Source organism: Mastigoproctus giganteus, chromosome 9, assembly GCF_048544385.1.
Source record: "Mastigoproctus giganteus isolate SK-2022 chromosome 9, ASM4854438v1, whole genome shotgun sequence".
In the NCBI taxonomy this organism is placed as follows: Eukaryota; Metazoa; Arthropoda; class Arachnida; order Uropygi; family Thelyphonidae; genus Mastigoproctus; species Mastigoproctus giganteus.
In genome coordinates this window covers 133,797,860-133,818,301 of record NC_143583.1, presented here as the reverse complement: position 1 = coordinate 133,818,301, position 20,442 = coordinate 133,797,860, and the positions used below count along the sequence as shown (strand labels likewise).

At 37.5% G+C, this 20,442-nt stretch overlaps 1 protein-coding gene across 1 annotated transcript in view; it reads left to right on the top strand.

Annotated features, from left to right (window-relative positions):
• Window positions 1-20,442, top strand: part of LOC150080750 (uncharacterized) — a 229,425-nt gene that overhangs the window by 181,852 nt on the left and 27,131 nt on the right. The window contains exons 3-4 of the mRNA XM_090381082.1: window positions 17,448-17,584; window positions 17,696-17,916. Coding sequence (XP_090237208.1) covers window positions 17,448-17,584; window positions 17,696-17,916 — 358 coding nt within the window. The remainder of the gene's footprint in view (window positions 1-17,447; window positions 17,585-17,695; window positions 17,917-20,442) is intronic.

Here is a 20,442-nt window from a genome sequence, read left to right as displayed (position 1 = left end):
AATGGACTGGATTCATATTCCTTCTCGAAGAAATTTGAATCCAGGACGAGGTAATTTTAAAAATGCTCTTTCTCACGATGATAGAGTTTTTTGGACGAGGGTTGCATGTTTTAATTTTTTTATTTAATTCCGGAAATTGAAGTTTTTTCATCCCGAAACACAAACTAATAACTGAACAAAGAATATACGCAATTACAGAAATTACAGACACTATACTGACACCTAATGCCTAGGAGAAGGTACTAAGCACGGAATGTACTATTAGCAGACAGAAAAGCTACTATGGTCTTAAGCAGTTTGTTCCCTTTTCTTGAGGATGCCTTTATAAATATTTCCTAAAATGAATTTTGCTGAAAAAAAAACCGCAAATGTAAATTTATTTTCACAAATTAGTCAGTCATTATTATAAATATGATAACATACATTCATCGTTATATTTTGGAGGAACTTTTTCAATGAACTTCATAGTTTTCATCAACTTGATTTTCTTGTTGTTTCTAAGTTGATTTCTATATGGAGTAGGTCTCAGAGTCAAGAAGATTCATAGTAAAAATGGCATGGAATGACTGCTCTTTCCTGACTGTGCTGTCTATGCGGCCTCTCTAGCAATATAGAGCTTGCTGTTGCGCGTACTTCACCGTTATGGGATTACTGTCAAGATTAAACACGAACCCGCTTGCTTTGGCAATTTACGCATTGAATCTCTGCGCATAAATAACTCTTTGAACTGGGTTAAACGACCCAAAGTTTCCATGTTACTCTTAATTACTTCCTTCCTGTTTCGTGACTGAAAATAATCAAGTGACTTTATTATCCTTGACAGGCAATTAGCGAAAGAGGCCATCATTATAATCCATTCAGTGTTGTTTATGGAATCTGGAATCGTGTGCTGGAATCGTGCTGCAAAGTGAATCAATGTTAATTAGAGAAGGGTTCATTAGTTCCTCTGCGGCCGACCGGGCTAGCCGGGTTGGTAAATTGCCTGCCTGGCAACCCAAAGGTCGTGGGTTCGATTCCCGCCTCGGACTTGGATCAAAGTACTGCAAAAACCTTGGGAGGTGCATTATGGCCACAGAAGCCTATGCGTCAACAAACTACCAAAAAAAAAGTTCCTCTGCACTGTGTTCTGCTTATAGCGCGTGAGATAGCTGACAATGATCTCATTTTACTATTCGACTTTATCATGAGAAACACAATACCCATCAGGTATTGTGTTTTTCATGATAAAGTGTAGGACAAAGACTTGAATTGTCTTTGTCCTACACTCTTAGAATAGGTTCCAATCTCTTGAATTTGTTTACATCCACTTCTTCCAGACACAACCTTAAGTCTTCCTACACACTCGTCATTGTTGCAAATCTTCAAACAATGGTGACTTGCCATTGCACAATTAAAGTTGAAATCACGATATTTCATTACGAAGCGGTAACTAGAAATACACTGCCCTACCATTAATATCCGGACACCCCTCCATGGATGGGAAAACAGGTCCTATGCATGCAACACGACATAGAACCTGCTGTAAATATGCACACTGGGCTTGTATCCTGCTAACAATGAAGTTTAGTTGAGGCAGTGTCATGATATGGGGCTCCTTTCATGGTTTGGCTTGGGCCCATTAATCGTTATCGACAAAACCATGAATGCTGTGCAATATGAGGGCAGCCTGGACAATTATGCACTTCCAACGTTATGGCAATACTTCGGGGAAGGTCCATACCTGCATCAGCAAGACAATGCGCCATGCCATACTGCTCGAGTCTCAACAGAGTGGTTTGAGGACATGGGTGTGGTAGAGTTGGATTGGCCAGCTCAAACTTATGATATGAACCCTATCGAGCATCTTTCGGATGTATTGGATCGTCGGGTACGTGCACGTCGAAATTGCCCAAAGAACAAGGACGAACTGGTGGCTGCGTTAAAGGCCGAGTGGAGGAACATATCAACTACCTGACATTTATAAAAAGCTGGTTGAGAGTATGCCCCGAAGATTGAAGGCCGTCATAAAAGCAAAAGGGTTCAGCACAAAATATTAAATGACAAAATAAAAGCTCCTTTTTTTGTCTAAAGGCAGGTGTCCCGATATTAATGGTAGGGCAATGTATAATAATATTGATTAGAGTAGCAGACCTCTTTTTATAGAATTCATCAATTCAGATGTTATAACATGGTTTGAAAAATGGATTTATTAAATACTCACAATTAAATTGGAAAAAAAGTATTAAAAGTAATTTTTATTTCTAGCAGAAAAGGCATCTATTTAAATTAAAAAAAAAAAAAAACGCGTTTAAAAAAGAATTTTTTACCACTTTGTAAAAATTACACTATTTCTAAGAAAATAAAATATCATAGAGATAAATGCTTTATTTGTATTTATGAGTAAAACTGAAGAAAAACTTTAACAGAAAGAGTAGAATAATTTCTTCAAAAACCTGCACTTTGATATCTAATGCGATGTTCTTCCACATAAAGTTCTTTGCAGAAAGCAGTTCGTTCGAATTGTAAATACAATTTTAATTGAAACAAGATAGGAGGATTTGCAATCTGAAATGGATAAAAAGAATCAGAGCATTCTTTCATGGTGTTGATATAAAGAACAATCTGGAAAAAGTAAGCTGGTTTATCTCCTTGCGTGTTGTGTTTATTCTCCAGAAATTTTTACTGCTGTTTATTTTTGCGCCTTTACTTTTTTCTTACTTTTTTTTTTTTAATTCACGAATCGCGTTCGGTTAGGCGACATTTCCGACAGCGTCTGACGTTGGCGTTCAAGTTTTGACAGGATGCGTTTCATGCACGAAGCAATTTCCTTGTTGCTGCAGAAAGGGTAGTCGACGTTAAAAAATATATTGGTCCGGATGCCAGGAAAGAAAGTAACAAAATCATGGATTATGGTGTGTTCATAATGGTAGTATTCATAAGATAAGGACGTAAAGCATCTATTTTTCGACAGCACCAAACTACATCACAGGTGTCTGGATGCTAATTTTTCTAAAACATCGAAGTACTTGACAGTTTTTCCAAGTTAAGATTTTAAGACCAGGGAACAAGTTAGGTAAAGTTCATTTTTTTAATAAAAAAAAACACTAAAAAGTGGTCCGAGTACATAATCTGATGAAGGTTTCTGGGAAACATCTCAAAACGTCAGATTTCTTACATTTTTGTCTATAACTGCTGTTTCCAACCTATTTTTCAGAATACTTTGAGTATTTCTTTTCAAACAGTCTTCCGATCTTCTTTGATCACTGAAGAAATTCGTATCAGTGAATTAAATGAAAAATAGCTACCAGAAGAAACCTTCCCCAAAAAAGATCACATGACTTATGTGATAGCCGTTGTATGTAAATTATCTCTAAATCTTACTAACGGCAAACATTTTCAACAACGAAATCTTACGTTAAGCAGAGCACATAAAATACCCTAAAGAGATCCTGCGTCACTATATCTGCGTACTTAATCATAGTTCCCTTCGCTCCGATAATGTTCTCGTACATCTTCATAATTGCGAACAGAAAACCAACAGCCTCACTTCACTATGTTATGTCGTAATTCCCTTCCTTATATTTTTTTTCCCTGTCAATATGCAGCTACAATTAAATTACCGGTACTCAATCATGTTGCTTTTCCTTATTTGTGTTGGAAACATCAAGGAAATATCAAAAAGTTGGAGATTATGATGTTGTTTGCTCGTGTAATAGTAAATTGAAGTGTCTAACAATCACATTCGTGTAGCTGCTTCGTGCATCCATTCGTTTAAAACAATGGCGGCTTTCTCTCAACGCCCTCTAGCGACTATAAAACATCTGATCCCATAAGCAAACGTAATTTTAATAGGAAATGAATTTTCAGGAATTATAACTTTATTTTATCGGCAGAATTTGCGATTAATGGTGTCCAAGAAGGAGGAAGAGGTTATATGTCATAAAGTTATAAGTTCGCAATACGTGAAAAGAATCTAAAAGGAGAATGTCATGTACGAAATCAATGTTTCCCGAACTGAGACAGTTGAAGGTCGTCTACTTATTGCATTGCCTTCGCTGCTATATCGTAAATGCTTGAATTCTGGGACCTTCTTCTTTACCTTGTCATAGCTGTTCGATATATCTTCGTGGCTTTTTTATTTAGGATCTTAAAATATAATTTTAACTATAATGTCTGCAACGTGGGACCATTGATTCGTCTACATCATCATCTACGTGTTGTGACACATGATTTATCAACTTTCGGTTCAAATGAACAGAGAGTTTATTAATCGGTGGTCTCATTTTAGAGAATTTATCTGAAATTAGCTGTGACAATGTAAGGTTTAATACGAAGGCTGTTCAATAAAGAATAATCATACATTTTTTTTCACAGCATATCTTTATTGATCATCCATATTTTGATGGTTCTATTGAAAGCAGTCCCCATCTGATGAAATGCACTTACACTAATTTTTCTGTAATTCTTCAAAAACATGATGGAAACCATTTTTTGACATGTGTTTGAGAATCGTCTCCGATGTCTTCGCAATTTCTTCTGAAGACTGGAAATGTTTTCCTCGCAGGTCCTTCTTTAATTTTGGAAATAAAACAAATCGCATGGTGCAAAGCCAGGGCTGTAGGGCGGATGAGGAACACATTTGATATTAATGCTGGTTAAGTACACGATGGCAGTATGAGCATTATGAGGTCTCGCACTGTCGTGATGCAGCATCCATCAATTTGCGGCGAATGTAATATCGTAAAGTGTGCAGTAAAGTTCTGCAATAAAGTCCCGTAGCAGTCTTATGAGGAAAACATTTCCACAAAATGCTGGTGAACCATTCCTTGAATGTTAAAAAAAAAAGTAATGACCAATGACCATAATCTTTCCTGCAGAAGCCACAACCTTTACTTTTGTCGATGTTGGTGATCACGTAGACTTCCATAAAGAACTTTGTCTGGGTCGAAATGATGAAGCCTTGTCTCATCCGCCGTTTTCACCTTGTGCAGAACCTCATCATCTTCAGAAACTGTTCGTTGTAGCTACTGACAAACCTCCATGCGAACTTGCTGTTGCTGAAGTGTGAGTAGTCTTGGAACTCAGCATGAACAAACAAGTGCCATAACCAAATGGCCATTGAGAATACTGTGTGTGCTTCCTACTGATATTCTCAACATCTCTGCCAGTTGCCTTACTGTTATACGACGATCTTCTCTCAGGATTACAGAAGCAATGCTTATGGTTTCTGGGTGAGAGTGGTTGGAGCTCCAGGACAGCTGATATTTGTGATTGAATCACGTCCATCTTTAAAAATGCTTAACCACCTGCAGTATGTACTGTGTGGAAACTTAGATTTACCATAATCCTCTTTTAACGTTTCATATGCTTCAGCTGATGTTTTCTTGAGTGGGAAACAAAATTTGGAAGCAGCATACCGTTCCACTCGTGTCACATCCGTTGTTACATAGGCGAAACCAAACAGGCATAAACTTAACAGAAACGCCAAGGTTACACCATGCGCTGCACAGTTGCTGTGTGATGCAGCTTAGTTTGGTCGTAAATTCCGCAGCTCAGCTAGAAATAGCCAGCAGTATGGTTGTTCATGAAAAATCAACAAAAAGTAAGTATATGATCATTCTTTATTGAACAGTCCACGTATAAAACACACTACAGAGTATTTTGAGATTTTTTATTAAGCAATAAAAATTTACAGAAAAAATATTGAAATCATTACTATTCAAAACTACACTGATTTTTCATCAAAATATCCTCCATGAGATTTTATCACTGCCTTACACAGATGTGGTATTTTAGCAGTTAATTTTTAAAATAGTGTGTTGACTAGCATTATTTCAAGCGATCCGAAAGGTTCCCATAAATTTTGAGAAGATGGGAGAACTTCACGGACTTCATGGTCCATATGGTCCCATAAAAGCTCTATTGGGTTTAAGTCAGACGATTGGGGTAGTCCCGCCATATTCTGCAAATCCCCCTTCCTGTTCAGTTGCCAGAAAGTCCCAGCACAGCTTAGAACTATGCTTCGGGCCACAGTCTTGTTGTAATATAAAATTTCTTCCACAAAGTAGAAGTCCAAAGGATATTGCATTATATTCAAGAATGTTTTATTGCCTTCTTTTCTTAAAATTCCTTAAATTCTGACGATCATACCCCCCCCCCCCCAAAAAAAAAAACAGTTCACGATGGAACCAACAACGTGCTTGACAGTAAGCACAAAACAATGGGTCGCCATTTTTTCAGCAATTGATCGTCTCACATAAACTCTACGTTGGGATCTAAAAATTTCAATTTGGATTCATCCGTCCACAGTACATTTTTCCACCCGTCAACTCTGATTCTGATGGCTAACGCTGATGACTCTTAGCCCAAGTTATCCGTTTTTTTTTTTTTCGGGTTTCCGGTTTTAATAAAGATTTTCGGACCGTTATACGACCATGAAGTCCTGCTTGTTAAGACAAAGTTCTATAGTAGATGTAGAAGCAGGAGTTCTTCTGTTTCTATTGAACTCACTTGAGATGATTTCATGTGCAGTAAATCGTCGGTTGTGTTTAAAAGTCGGTGTTATGGTCTTATCTTGTCCTTTCGTTATTGCTTGCGGTCGTTCTGATCGTGGATTGTCCTTTAAACTGCCAATCTCCTTGCATACTTTCATTTTGTGTCGATGTCGGTTGAATTGTTCAGTCCAAAAACATCTTCAGGTTCGATGTTAGGGTTCATCTTGCTTCACACAAGTTCAGTTACTTTTTTTAATGATCAAAATGCATTGTTTGATTGCACTGGCTCTGCTTTTGCCATCGAAATCAATATTGCTTTAGCTATTTCTGATTTTAGATTCGGTTCCGATTTCACCTCAGTGTTTTCCATAATATCAACGTTCACATTATTTTCTGCTAAAAAAAAAACTTATTCTCCTATAAACAACTAGGGTTGTTTGTCGAAATGTTTAATAAGCGATACCAATACTTTATTTCTACGTTTAAATAATTGCATTCTAATTTATTTTAAAAGCTTACTGCTTAAAACACAATTCTGTTTTTCTAAATCACTTAATGGTTCAATTGACAATCGCACAGCTTTTAAACAGTTTAACATAACTTGGGTAATTTTACAATACTCATTTTTCCTTAAGTAAGCGAACTTCAGTTGTTGTAAAACACTTTTTATCGGTTTCAGAATCTTTAAAAATCCCTCGAAAATTCTTTCTAACGTGTTCCAACATGTTTTACAGTCCAAAATGATTTGCAGCTCTACTTTTTCACTAGCGAGAAAAGAATTTCTCGCTCGCTGAGTAATACTTAAAACATTTTCATAGGTTTCTTATAGTAATTGTTGCCGTGGAGACTCCATCCTACTCTATGTTATCAGAATCAGAGTCATTGTTTTCATCTTCCTCGTAGTCAGGATCGACATCGGCTTCACTTTCGCTGCTATCATTAGTTTTCGCTGTCTCACCTTTCAACTTTTTGACATAAAACACTTTTATCACAGCAAGATGAAGTGGGTAATTGTAACATAACTCTTGTACAGCCGGCGATAACTTTCCGAATTTTTCCATAACTGCAGCACCATCACTACTTGTTGCAATCACATCTGTTTCAAGATGGACTCGAAGGATTCCAATCTTTCCTGAACTAAAGAAACCACTTCTTTGAAGAACAATTTCTACGAATTCCTATTAGATCAAGGTTCAAAGAATTGTCGTTGCAGTATAGATGAATATTCAAATATCTTCGGGTCTTATAATTGGTCCATTCATCTACGCTCATTTTCTTATTTTCACATTTTACAGCGGCAAATTTTTCAATATACGCTTGCTCTATTTTATTGTGATAATGTAGTCACATATGCCATGATAGATGCTGGATATTTTGGCAACTGCAGGCCTTTGCTTGAGAAACTCGCCCGAATAAAATCGCTTGTTGAGATGGTATTACAAAGAACTCTTCCTTAAATATGGCGGTTTTGAAATCAAACGTATCACTTTACATTTTAAATTTTTAATATATTCTCATTCCGCTACTTTTAACATTAGTGTTAGCACTAGTAGTGGCATATAATGCAAGAAAGCAAGCTTATATAGCATCAGCCAAAAAAAAAAAAAAAAAAACTCTACCTGAAGCTATTATTTTAAATGCAAATGCAAGAGTGAACATGTTGTGTTTTTCTTAAGGAAAGGATTAACGGCAAAAGCGGCGCTTTGGGGCATAAAACTTAACAACGGCAGATCCTTCGTCGTGGGATTCCCCGAATTCACCATCCATCCAGACAAAAAGGGAAACAGGAAGCTCCACACAGTTTGCTCCCAAAGCACATGCGTCCTCTCAAGGCTTCTACATACTTAACGCCAATGGTCCCTAAGAACTTCAGCTCTAGGACGACTGCCCGGTTTGCCCTAGTTCGACCCATCATTCCTGCTTTTGAAGAAAAGAACCCCGATTTATTGAGAAATACACCGAATTTTCCAGGCGTAGGATATTATTTGTTGGTTATTCCTCACCAGTGGGGTTATCAATAACAGTCCAGAGAGTGCCGTCAATAACAATCCAGAGAGGATGCCATATTGTGGGTTTCTCAGCGAAAACAGTCCTCCACTAACATCTTCCTCCTATGTCAAGTCGAAACAACCTCTTGCCAAGGTGAGCAGAGAGAAAGCACAGAATGTCTCTCTTGTGATAATATGGTTCTAAAAGCCACAACACAGAAGGGACATTCACAACACCAAACACAACCTCTATAACTAAGTATGATATCGTTGATTCCTGACTGCTCTCGAACGCTGATAATACGGCGCTTATAATTGCAAGGAGGTTTGTAGTCGTCGATCGCTGTGAGAGAGAGAGAGCAATGAATCTGGGGAGGTTTATCTGCAAGAGTCTGTTTGGTGAGAACTGGTACGCAGATAGCACAGTGGTATCATCACCTCCCCACACCGGGGGAGAAAAGGCCTGGGTTAGAATCCCGTCGATGACGCGAGGAACTTTTATGGACTTTTTTTCACTCCGTGGCTGAGTTAGTCGATCTCAGGCATATATAGCGAGGCTTTTTCCTGGGAAAAACAGGTTGTTCAACAAGGGTTGAACAAGGATCAACAAGAATTTGATTGCTAAGGCGCCTATAACGGTAAGGAACTCTTCCCATATGAAGCTGAGAAATTAGCGAATTAGCGAAGAAATTAGCAATCGCTGATGATTTTTGTCTGTTAAAGTAGGCCCGTGCTTTTGAGTACGATATTCGATCACAAGCATCATTTGTCTCCTAGATTTTATGAAGTTATTGTTTCAGTTGAAAAGCTATATTGAGGTCCTTGTTCCACCACGCTTTAGAGTGGGAGATGATTTTAGCCATCTTGGAGTCGGAAAAGTTTCCAACAGTATTAATCCAACAGCACTCGAACGGTAATATTAATCCAACAGCACTCGAACGGTAATATTAATCCAACAGCACTCGAACGGTAATATTAATCCAACAGTAATATCTGAAGCTTCAGAAATTTCTGGAGAGGTAATGAACACGTTGACAAAGTTAGTAAAATGAAATGGTAATCAAATGTTTGTTGTAATATTTCATCTAGAAGTTGGAGAAGACCTCTTACAGTGCGAGTCTTTTTCTTCTTCTCATAAAATGTTTCCACGACCACTGATGCTAAGAATAAAATCATTGAAATTAATAAAATATATTGAAATAGTCAGAACTTTGAGGTTACCACCTTTTTAATGTATGCTTTTATCGATTTTACATTTCCATATATTATTATGATCTGGATGTATAAGGGGGATTTGTCCTTAACACAACTAACTTCTTTGACTTAGTCACCGAAGGACACGAACTGAAAAAGGCAAGCATGATGATAAAGATCATATTCCATGTTAGGAACGGAAATTTATTCTAACAGCTCACGAATTTGCACCACATACAACACATTTTGAAGAGAACAACGCTCAAGTTTCGAAACTGGTTGCGCAGTTTCTTTTTTCAAAGAAATGTTAAAGGCGCAATGCACTCAGAAACTTTTCGAGCAGAAGGACACACACGTGGGTACAAGTAAGAGGTGTGTCCTTCTGCACGAAAAGTTTCTTAGTTTATTTATGCAATCTCCAAGTGATCCCCCTCACTTGCTATCGAACTATGCTTTGGTCAAATGCTGGCTTACTCCTCTCTTTTCTCGCGTCTATAGGCGCCACGTGTTTATGATCATAGAATTTCCGTGCAGGTTCTCTCTTCTCATAAGTTGTTTGTATTTTAGACTTTTAAATGTTATTCGAATAAATTCTTTGTTCCTACTTACGACTGCAGTCGAACTACTCGTATAGTGGCATGTATTCCCTGTCTCAATTCTTTGAAAAAGACGTTGAGAAATTACTCTCGAAACATTAACGATATTAGCCGGATTAAAGTCTTTGTACTTTAAAGCCTCAGACACTCTCATAATCATAGACCGAAAAGATAGATCTATAAATGAATATTTGCATTGTATAAAATATATAGGTTGGATCTCCAATATACTAAATTGACCACTAAAGATGCATGTTTATACAGTATACACTTCAAAATTTGTAGATGTGTAATCATAATGAAAACTTTTATAGAGTAATTCAACTAACGCTATGTTTGATTCAGCAATTATTTTTCTTATTTTTGAGTTATCAAAGATTTTTTTGGAAGCTAAAACTTTTTAGTTTTAAGCACTGGACACTGTGTGCCCATTTTGTCCAATGGATATTCGGCTCTGTATAGACTGGTCATTTTGACTTCAGTGGAAGTGAAGGTCATAGAATCTATGGTCAAGGGTACATTACAGAATAATCCTGAGATGTATATAATATCATAAACAGATTAAACCATGGTTTCTGTAAAGTGAAAATCTTCTTTTACCAATCTGATAAACTACTATGATCTGCTTACATACAGAAGTTGGATGCAAACGAAAATTTTCACAGCATCTTTAGCGAAGTATTTGTCACGATCCCACATGAGAAGTTGCTATAGAATCTAGGGCGTTTAGGGATCTTGGGAATGATCGTGAGGTGGCTGAAGGAGTTGCTGAAGGACAGGAGGCAAAGGGTTGTTATAAATGGTTACTATTCTGAGTGCACCAGGATTATAAGTGGGATCTTTCAAGGTTCTGACTTAGACGAGAAACTATATACATAGTTTGTCAGAAAAATCTGTAATATATGTAAAGGCTTTTGTTCAATTGCGTTTTAATTTGATTAATGTCAACTGACATCTACGTATTTCTGACATCATTCATGCTAAGAGTTTTGGATAAAAGAGATAAAATAAAAATAAGTCACAACTTTTATTTCAAATTTCATTAATCGTGCTTCTGTTTTCGTATAATGACTGCGTCGTATTTATCAGTTGAAAGCTATGTATATTGTCCAGTAAGACAAGCGAATGTTGGGGAAAATTCGTAATAGAAAAGTATAATAAAGCATCTGCCATTTCTGCTCCTGCTCCTGCTTCTGTCTTATGTTGCATTTTCATGCGAGTTTCTATAGCGAATCAGGAGCATCTGGTACTATTACTCCCAATTGCATTGTACGACAGAATCCGTTTGGCTGACGAAGACAAAAAAATTACTTTTATCTGCGTTGCCATGAAAAGTGCACAAGGCCGAAGTAGATTAGTCCTATTATGATCACTTTCCAGTAAGCCTGCCGGACAAATATTGCTGATGGTACCTTTGTTTATGGGCCATCACTCTCCTCACGCATCCGTCTCTAGCCGCGTATGGTGGAGCCCAGATACTTACAACCGCACATTAACCTCCGCAAAGTGTCTGATACGATATACAATCACCTCGTTGGTGATCCGTTCGATCAGTCTTCCATCACCTTTTGTTGTCTGGAAGTCAGGACACTTGCCGTTAAGCAGAGGTTTACAGTTGGCGATGGAAGCCGAATCACGTAGTCGTTGTCCGTCGGACTGTCTGTCTCGAATAATATGAACCGAAAAGAAACATATACACATTCAATCCTGTTGTTTTTACGGTACCACACACGCACGTGCGCGGTGTAAACAAACTTTGCTTGTAGCTTCTGAAGTGAGGTGAAGTAATCGCTCTGTTTGCTGAGACACCAAAGACGTGTGCGTGTGTGTGCGTCTGTTTGAAAACTCCAGTGACATTTCTTATTAGAAACGAGCGAAGATGGGAAATTAATAAGATTAAAGCCTCCGTAACCGAACTTTATCAGTGTTTGTTAAGCTCTTTCTTACGTATGGTTGATAGGGGCGGACTGGACTGTTCGTTTTCCCGATTTCTCCATTCTGTTTTTCTTTATCTTACGAGAAGGTTTTATAAGAATAGCACGCGACAGTTTTTGATAACTAGATGATGGCAATTTTTTTTTTTTAGAGTGTCGTTTTTGCAATTTGGAAATAGGAAGTTTGTCGATTTGAAAGTTTTTGAAATCTAAAATTTTGGAGAGTTTCTAATTTGGAAAGGTTTCCAAATTCGAATAGCTAGAAGTTGCAGTATATTTCCAAATAAATATCTAAAAATTCTGCTCATGCCAGTAAAAAAAAAGAAGTAGATTAAAGCTCCATGTACAAAAGAATGCAATTACTTATGAAAGAAGGATAAAAATATATTTATTATAGTCATAGGTCGCTGATGATGTGCCAATAATGCAGATATAATAATATTTCGGTAGAAAATATTCTGAGAACTGAATACGTGAAATGTATTATCTATTCTTTGCCACATAATCCTAAAATAGTCGGGTAAGGAGAATTGTTTTCAATTCTCCTTGCAACACATCATCCGGAAGAGCAACATCGCATATATTTTTATGTTTCTTTGCTGATATGACATTAAAAGTGAAGTGGTTATTAACACACGGTGTTCAGAAAGTCATCATATACCTATTTCAAAGGAAAGTAAGTTTTTAATGTTATTTTTACAAATCATTGTTCTGTCCCAGTTTTACTTACATAAGTAGTCCATTACAACAGATGTTGAAGTTGAATCCACGGACATCCAAACAGGACTAAACACGTTTAATTTTATTTTCAAAAACCTTCTTTAGTTCTTTTTGTGCGATGCCTCTGATGGGCAGTGGCAACAGTTGGAAGTTCCTGAAGTGATCGTGCGTTTTCCTAGAAAAAATTTAATTTTTGCTGCTCCCCATAGATAAAAATCAGGTGGATTACAATCTGGTGAACGAGGGGACCACAGATTTTTTTATATTATTTGATCAGAAAAAAATTTCGCGCCGATGAATTTGTTGGAGAATATTGGAACAGTAACATACAAAGGTTATTATTTCATTCAAGAAGATAGGCTCAATGATTCCTTTTCTGGAGATAGCAATTCAAACACCAACCTCCTGCTGATGGAGAGGTATTTGATGTAGACTGTGTGGATTTTCGGATGTCCATAATCGGGTATTTAGCAATCAGGTACTCTGACAAATGGAACTACGTCTCATCAGTGAAGAATGTAAGATCCAGAATACCATCGGTATTTTCAGTGATGAACTGTTGAAACCAGTGGCAGTGATGCATTCACTTTTGGTGATCTGCTGCATTTATTCTTGGACAATTGAGATTTTTATGGGAAAAGGCATAGCTTCTTCCTTACTAAATGCGCAGTTGCAAACCGAGTTTTGTTGTCGTGACAACTTCCGCATTGTTTTTGAAGGACTTTGTAACATTGAATCTGAAATATCCAGAAGTTTCTCTTCTGTCACTTTCCTTGGACTTCCACTACGCTCTGCATCGTGTACAGCACCTGTCTCACGAAATTTGTCTATTAATGCCCACGCAGCATGCCAATGTGGTACTGGCTTACTTGGAAATTTCTTAGAAAGGTTTTCTTGGACGTGTTGCCACGCTCGTTAAAAACATACTCAACCAAAAAAAAAAATATGCTTCTTCGATGACAAAACCATCGTTAACGCACTCCATAATCGAATGAGACATTAGCTATTTCATAGCCAAATGACCTTGGCACACACCACTAGGTGCACGGTAACTCATATCACTAATACCACTTTGCTTTATTTTATTTATTTTAATATCATTTTGCACATTGCAGTCACGAGTGTATAGTGACTTTCCGAACATCCTGTGCTTCCTTAGACCTATAAACGTAATAGGATGATCCTTTTAAGTTTATAGGTACTTTTATCAGGTCGCTTCCTTTCTCTTCCAGTTTTGTAGGGATCAGAAATACAAATTTTTAAGGTTATATTCTCATCAAATACTGTATTAATTTTTTAAATATTATTTATTAAAAAATATTACTTAATGAACATTTATAGTAATTATTTCCAATTAAAGATTTGTGTTTAGGAACCATATTAACTCAAACTCAAAACAGAGGTCGACAAATGGTTTCATTTAAATAGAAATATTAATTTTTTTAGAAATGTAAAAATTGTGATTTCCATTAAAATAGCGCATGTAGTGAGAAAGGCTGTTAATCTTAAGTTTAGAGCAATTTGGTGTTAGTTTCGAAAATATACATTATAAAATAGTATAATAACATACAATGATATCACATTCGCTTTAAAATGGATGCGAACTTTTTTTTTTGTACGATTCCATGACCTGAATAAATCATATAAAAATATTGCACCCGAAAATGGCAAGCTTAAGTCCAAGAAATTCCTGGTCAAACCCAGAGAGCTCGCGATCTTAATCATATTGGATCTGCTTGCTTAATTTTAGAATATTGTTATGGTCCTTGAAATAAAAGGTGTAAAATTACAGAGAGAGAGAGAGAGAGTAAGACAAGAAAATAGAAAGGGAGAATGAGACATATAGCAAGAGGAGAAAGAACAAGGTGAGATGAGGAATGAGAAACCAAAAGAAGAAAGATCAAAAATAGAATTAAAACTGGAAAGAATGAAAACTGGAGAAACCGAAAAAGTAAAAAAAATCAAAGAAATAAAAGTACTAGTGGGCGAAGAGTGAATAACTTGTGTCCTATACAACGAGTCTGGTCCTTGCTGAACCAATAAAGATTCACTGAATCTTTGTCGAATGAGAAAGAAGCAATAGTGTGTCGCTTTTTTTACCATTGTTTTAATCCCAATCGACTGTGTTCTTTCATAAGGAAAGGAAAACCTACAAAAGGATGTCCCTCAAGGTATTTCTCCTTGAACACCATGCATTTAATTCTTACCCTGAGCGCACTTCACACTTTGCTACCGAAAGCGTATTAAGATAAACTGTAAAGAAGTCCTTCTTAGAGCATGCTGCGGATGCTGAGGGTAGTTCCCATCAATTTACCGCCCGCTGATCACCTCGATATATTTCTTTAGATTCCATTAAGCTCGGAAAAAAACCCCTTCTGCTAGGTATCCCCGGCTAAACTCCTGCATCCATTAGCTAAATCCGAAACGTGAGAAATTCTTCTACTCCTCTCTAGGATTTGACTTTGAGACTATTTTTTGGCTTTTTAAAGGGAATTACAATTTCACCATAAATACGAACTAAGCCGTAATTCTTCGTATTCGAAGCCTTTACTTCTGTCGAAAGCGTCTTTTAATGTACACATTGCAGTTAGGCCGACAAGTGATTAAGAAAACGTACTCGCAATACCCTCACAGCCGTACATACACAAATGCATTTGAGTGTGACATTACGAAGTTTATGTGTCTTCCTGATGGTGATAAATGTCATTTAACTTCCTTTATAGCTCAGTGGGTGTGAGTTTGCTAACTTCTCATTATCAACTCCAAAAAGCAATGAGTAATGTGAGCTTTACTAATGCAGAAGTATATCGTAATAAACTCGGAGAATTAAAAAAATAATAATAATAATAAACCCAGTCATTCAAAACTCCATTTTGGCTAATGGCAAGTAATAAATTAGCTTCTCATTGACTTTCTCATTTATCATGCTTCCAATACAAACTGGAACATGAATTCGGTGACACCTGAGACGAATTGCTTAGGAAAGTGGCTTAATTATTCTATTCTGTTCTGTTCCATCCTTATCCTGTATCTTTCCATTCTGTTTAAAGGGATGAATCATCTTAAATTCGCGTGTAGTGGAATTCTAGTTGAATAAGTAGAAGGAACTCAGGTCATTGGGCAGCAATATGACGAATCTCAACTGCGTGTGTTCTGATTCCGGTTAAATAAAATAAATCTTTTGTTTATACTCTGGAAGATGACCACACGGTCACAGGAGTTCACAAGATACAAAGAATACGAGAAACAGTACCGTATTTAGCAGTCACAGACTTAAACCCCAGTCACTTAAACCACGTATACTTATGCACCATCCAGCCTGACTGCTCAGCTATGGTGGGAATTAAAAGTTCCTCGCATCATTGATGGAATTCGAACCCGGGTCTTTGCCATCTGGTGTGTGGAGGACACTGATTGTAACCACTCTGCTCTGTAAGTATCTTTCAGCGAGTCACACGTCTAATATCTTACCATAGAAGTAATGCATCGTGGTTTTATAATAATAAATATTCTTTCTGATTATTTAGCTCCTTTTTCTGATTGTTCTATTCCATTTTTCTGACACTGTCCAAGTTTTTAACTCTCCAGTTTTTGACTTTTCTATCCGATTTACTTTGTGACTATCTATTTTGCTCTCTTTTATCTTACTGAAGCGTTACTTTAAGTGTTTTATACCATCCACCAGATGGTGGAGCTCCTATTTAGGAAAAGAAACATACTTGAAGGACGTTTATTACGTTTTATATCAAACAAAAAAAAAGAGTTCTGATTCGGTCAGCAGTCGGTCAGTGATTCGGTAATTGGATCTTGTTTTATGAGGATGCAACATGCTTACTTTCTTATCCTTAGAGTGGTCACTTTATTCGTGGTAGAGGGTGGGTTGGGAGAGGCTTAGTAGGTCACTTACGTTACATCATTGACAGCCTCTTCATTTTCCGTGTCGGAGGTTCCAAAGTAAGTTTCTCTCGAATTTCTGACGTGATGAGAACAAGAGTTATGCATCCCCTTATAGGCCAGTAACTGTGATCCATAGGCGCTGTCAGACAGTGCGGGACAAGATTACAGTCGTCATCGATCACTTTAATGAAGTTTATTCCGCGTTTGTTTACCCCGACGATGAGAAGTGATGCCGCTAGGGTAGAATGCGATCACTTTGTGTTCCTCTACTGTTGACAGACATGCAATGGCCTTTCTATTTCAGTTTTGTATCCGCTAGGGATATCTGACAATCAGGAACACTCCCGACAACTAACACCTTAAAACATCCTTAAAACGACACCTAATGTATTAGGGCCGACTCACACAAAGTGCTGTTCGAAACCCTGCTGGCGATTACTGCCATCTGGTGTTAAATTTTGCACTTACTACCGTGGAAATTTTGAAGTTTAGCATTTCTTCGCGATATAGTCGCTAGATGAAATTAGTTCTTAAGCTCCTGTAGCTCCTTTGTCTCCTTATTTAAACTTATAAGTGGTGGTATACGATGTTGTTGATTGTTTGCTGTTCTTGAGCGAGCTCAAGTTCTATTTTTCTCTACTGTAGAAGAAATAGGAGCAGCGTTGCTACCTACAGTTCACGACGGCTGGCCACACCCTACTCTGTCGTATGCTGAAGTTCCAGTCTCTACAGCACTTCATTCCGCAACACTTGTGCACCCTGCACTTCATGCACAATTGCCGGTAAGATCTCGCTGTTTGTGACAAATATTTTTGTTTGTTTTCATTTTTATAAAAATGTTTATTCACCCGAGAAGTCTGCAGGTTTCTCTAACGTTTGTTTATGCTCTTCAGCCTCCACTTACCGTACCACATCCTATTTCGCATGCTGCGTTGGCTGGGAGCGCTACGATCCATGCCACGATACCGCCGCCCCATCTAGTAGCGAGTCCGACACTTGCCAGTCCAGCAGGTTCCACGTCCTCAACTTCCAGTACTCCGCCGTGTTCCACGCTGTTCGTAGCCAATCTAGGACAGTTTGTATCGGAGCAAGAACTCAAGGATCTCTTTGGAAGGTAGGTAATGATGAATGGAGATGTTAAAATACTGTAATTCTGACCTGGGTTGATGAATGAGTTAAAGAGGATAATTTGGTTTGTGATGAAACGCTTAAGACACAGACCAGAAAATATAGGGAGAATTTGAAAGAGATGGAGGTCTGTATAATTTTTTTTCTGATAAGAAATAAGAAAATTTAATTTAATGTGTTTATTCTAGGACTATCTTTCCAAATTTTCTTTTGTGGCCTTTGGCCTTTCTCTCAAAGTTTTCTAGCAATTGTTCAGCAACGATCATTGTCCACTTTGGCTGCTGGATAATTCATATTTAGAACAATAAGCGCATGTGCAAGAAAATAATTGCAACCGATTTCCAGAGTTCGATCGTGTAGAATAAATACCGAGGCAGCTAAGACCACGAAGCATTAGTATAACTTATGAGAAAGTTGCATATAATCTATGGTTTGTTCGGCTTTTTTCGGGATAAAAAGATCCAGTTTTAATAAGGAAAACTATGCAGTTCTTGTCCCCCAACTAATTAATTCGGCTATGGTGTGAAAAAAAGCTCTCAGCTGGGCCTGAATTCGAACTCAGGCCGTGTCAATAAACTGCGAAAGAGCAGCAGCAGTAAAGCTATAATGCTATTAACCATGATGAGGACTCAAATCATATGATGAAGGACCGAAGGCAGTGGAAAATCACATATTAGAAACCTGTTTTAGTTTCCGAGGACAGTCTGGCACATACACCAGAATCTCCAATCCTCTGTGGAGGTGGGTGCACTTAGTACATTTGATGCTTATGCATCAGCGCATAACTATTACTGGTCGCTGTCGAAGGAATGTGGTTTCTAACATCACAAAAATTCGAAATTGTATGTATGGGGTGTCCATTCAGAAAAAAAAAAAAAAAACTTTTAAATGGAAGCGGTCAATGTTTTACCATGTGCTCAATCACAATTAAACTAAATCTAATAACATTTACGGTTATGATGTATCTGAAATGGGGTATGCACTCATTATCTGTACAGGCTGAGTCCTTGGACCATAGATCAAAGTGGGAATAAAAGAATTGAAGGCACTGATGATATTATGAAAGTGTCTCTTGAAGATCAAGAGCTTTTTCAGGTTTGTGCAACGCACTGCGTGGGATCTTCCAATTCAGGGTCTTCCAGATATCACTGAGGTTGCGCGTATGTTATGCTGGACGGGAGTGGAGCGGAATTTGTTACAGAGTCAAATTTTTGTCCCCTTTTGGATCCCAAACTGTGGTCTTCAGAGCTAAAGAGAGCTGCAGACCAAACTTACATCGTATTGTCTGAGATCGGACTGACATGCAATTTAGGAATGGGGTGATAATTTCTTGGTTGCAAGATCGACAGAGGCCGAATTTCATACCTACAGAAAGGACTTTTGAGCGGAGGTTCTGGATCTGTTCTTTGCATTATGAGTTTTCGAAGGCCACAACATCACGATTTGACTTTATGAACAAGTGCAAGTATATGCGCGGAAAAAGAGGACAACAGAAAAGAAGATTAACTGAAACTGGCTTTTGGATCTTCTGAAAAAGATGAGAATGTTTGAATTTTATGGATTCAGCTCGAGCAAAAAGAAGGTATCGTATTCACAGAAGGAGAGGAGATTAAATAATAGGATAATACAAGATAATTAAAATGGTTTTACTCTCATAATTTAAAAGCACTGATAGTATACGAGTATGACGGACTCATGAGGTTATGAGTCCTCATACAAGAAGTAGAAAACAAACAGAAACGTTGATAACAAAAGTGAAGTTATTCCATCGTGTTGTTTGTCCCTTTTTTCACCTAATCTTTTTTTATCAAAATACCAAAATCAAAAAATACGAAGTTGATTCAATAAAATGAGGAAAATTTTAATTTTCGTGAACATAAGCACACATTTTATACTTTTTATAACACACATTCGAGTTTATTTATTTATTTTTTTTCTTCGTTCTGGCTTTAGTCTTCGTAATATAAAATTAGCAGTATTGGCACTCATAACGACATTTCAAAATGGCCGGATTGCTCCGCTATATTTTTACAGTTTGGAGAAATTAATGAAACTAATGCATCATAGAATGCGTGCAGAGTATTTTTGGTTGCAAAAGTGTAGGCCCTGCCCTCGTGGGTAGCACAGTTGGTAGAATCGCCGTCCTCCCAACACACCTCGTGGAAAAGACCTGAGTTCGAATCCCGTCAATGATAGGAGGAATTTTTATGGGCCTTTTTCACAACGTTGCTGAATTAGTCGGTCTCAGGCGAGAGCAAAAAGGTTTTTTCTCCCGGAAACTCAGGTTTTCGTCCAGAAAACAGAAATCAACCTCAAAACAGACGCAATTTACAAACAGTATACACAGAGCAATACGGTCTTAGTCGCTGATGCTTTTAAAATCCTGTTACAACAGTGTAAGCATGAAATGTTTAGAAATTGTCCAGAAGTGTACCGGTTGAACACTGGTACACTTGTGCGACTGATACAGTTCTACGTGCTGAGGATCTCATTTCGGAGGACTGATGCATTA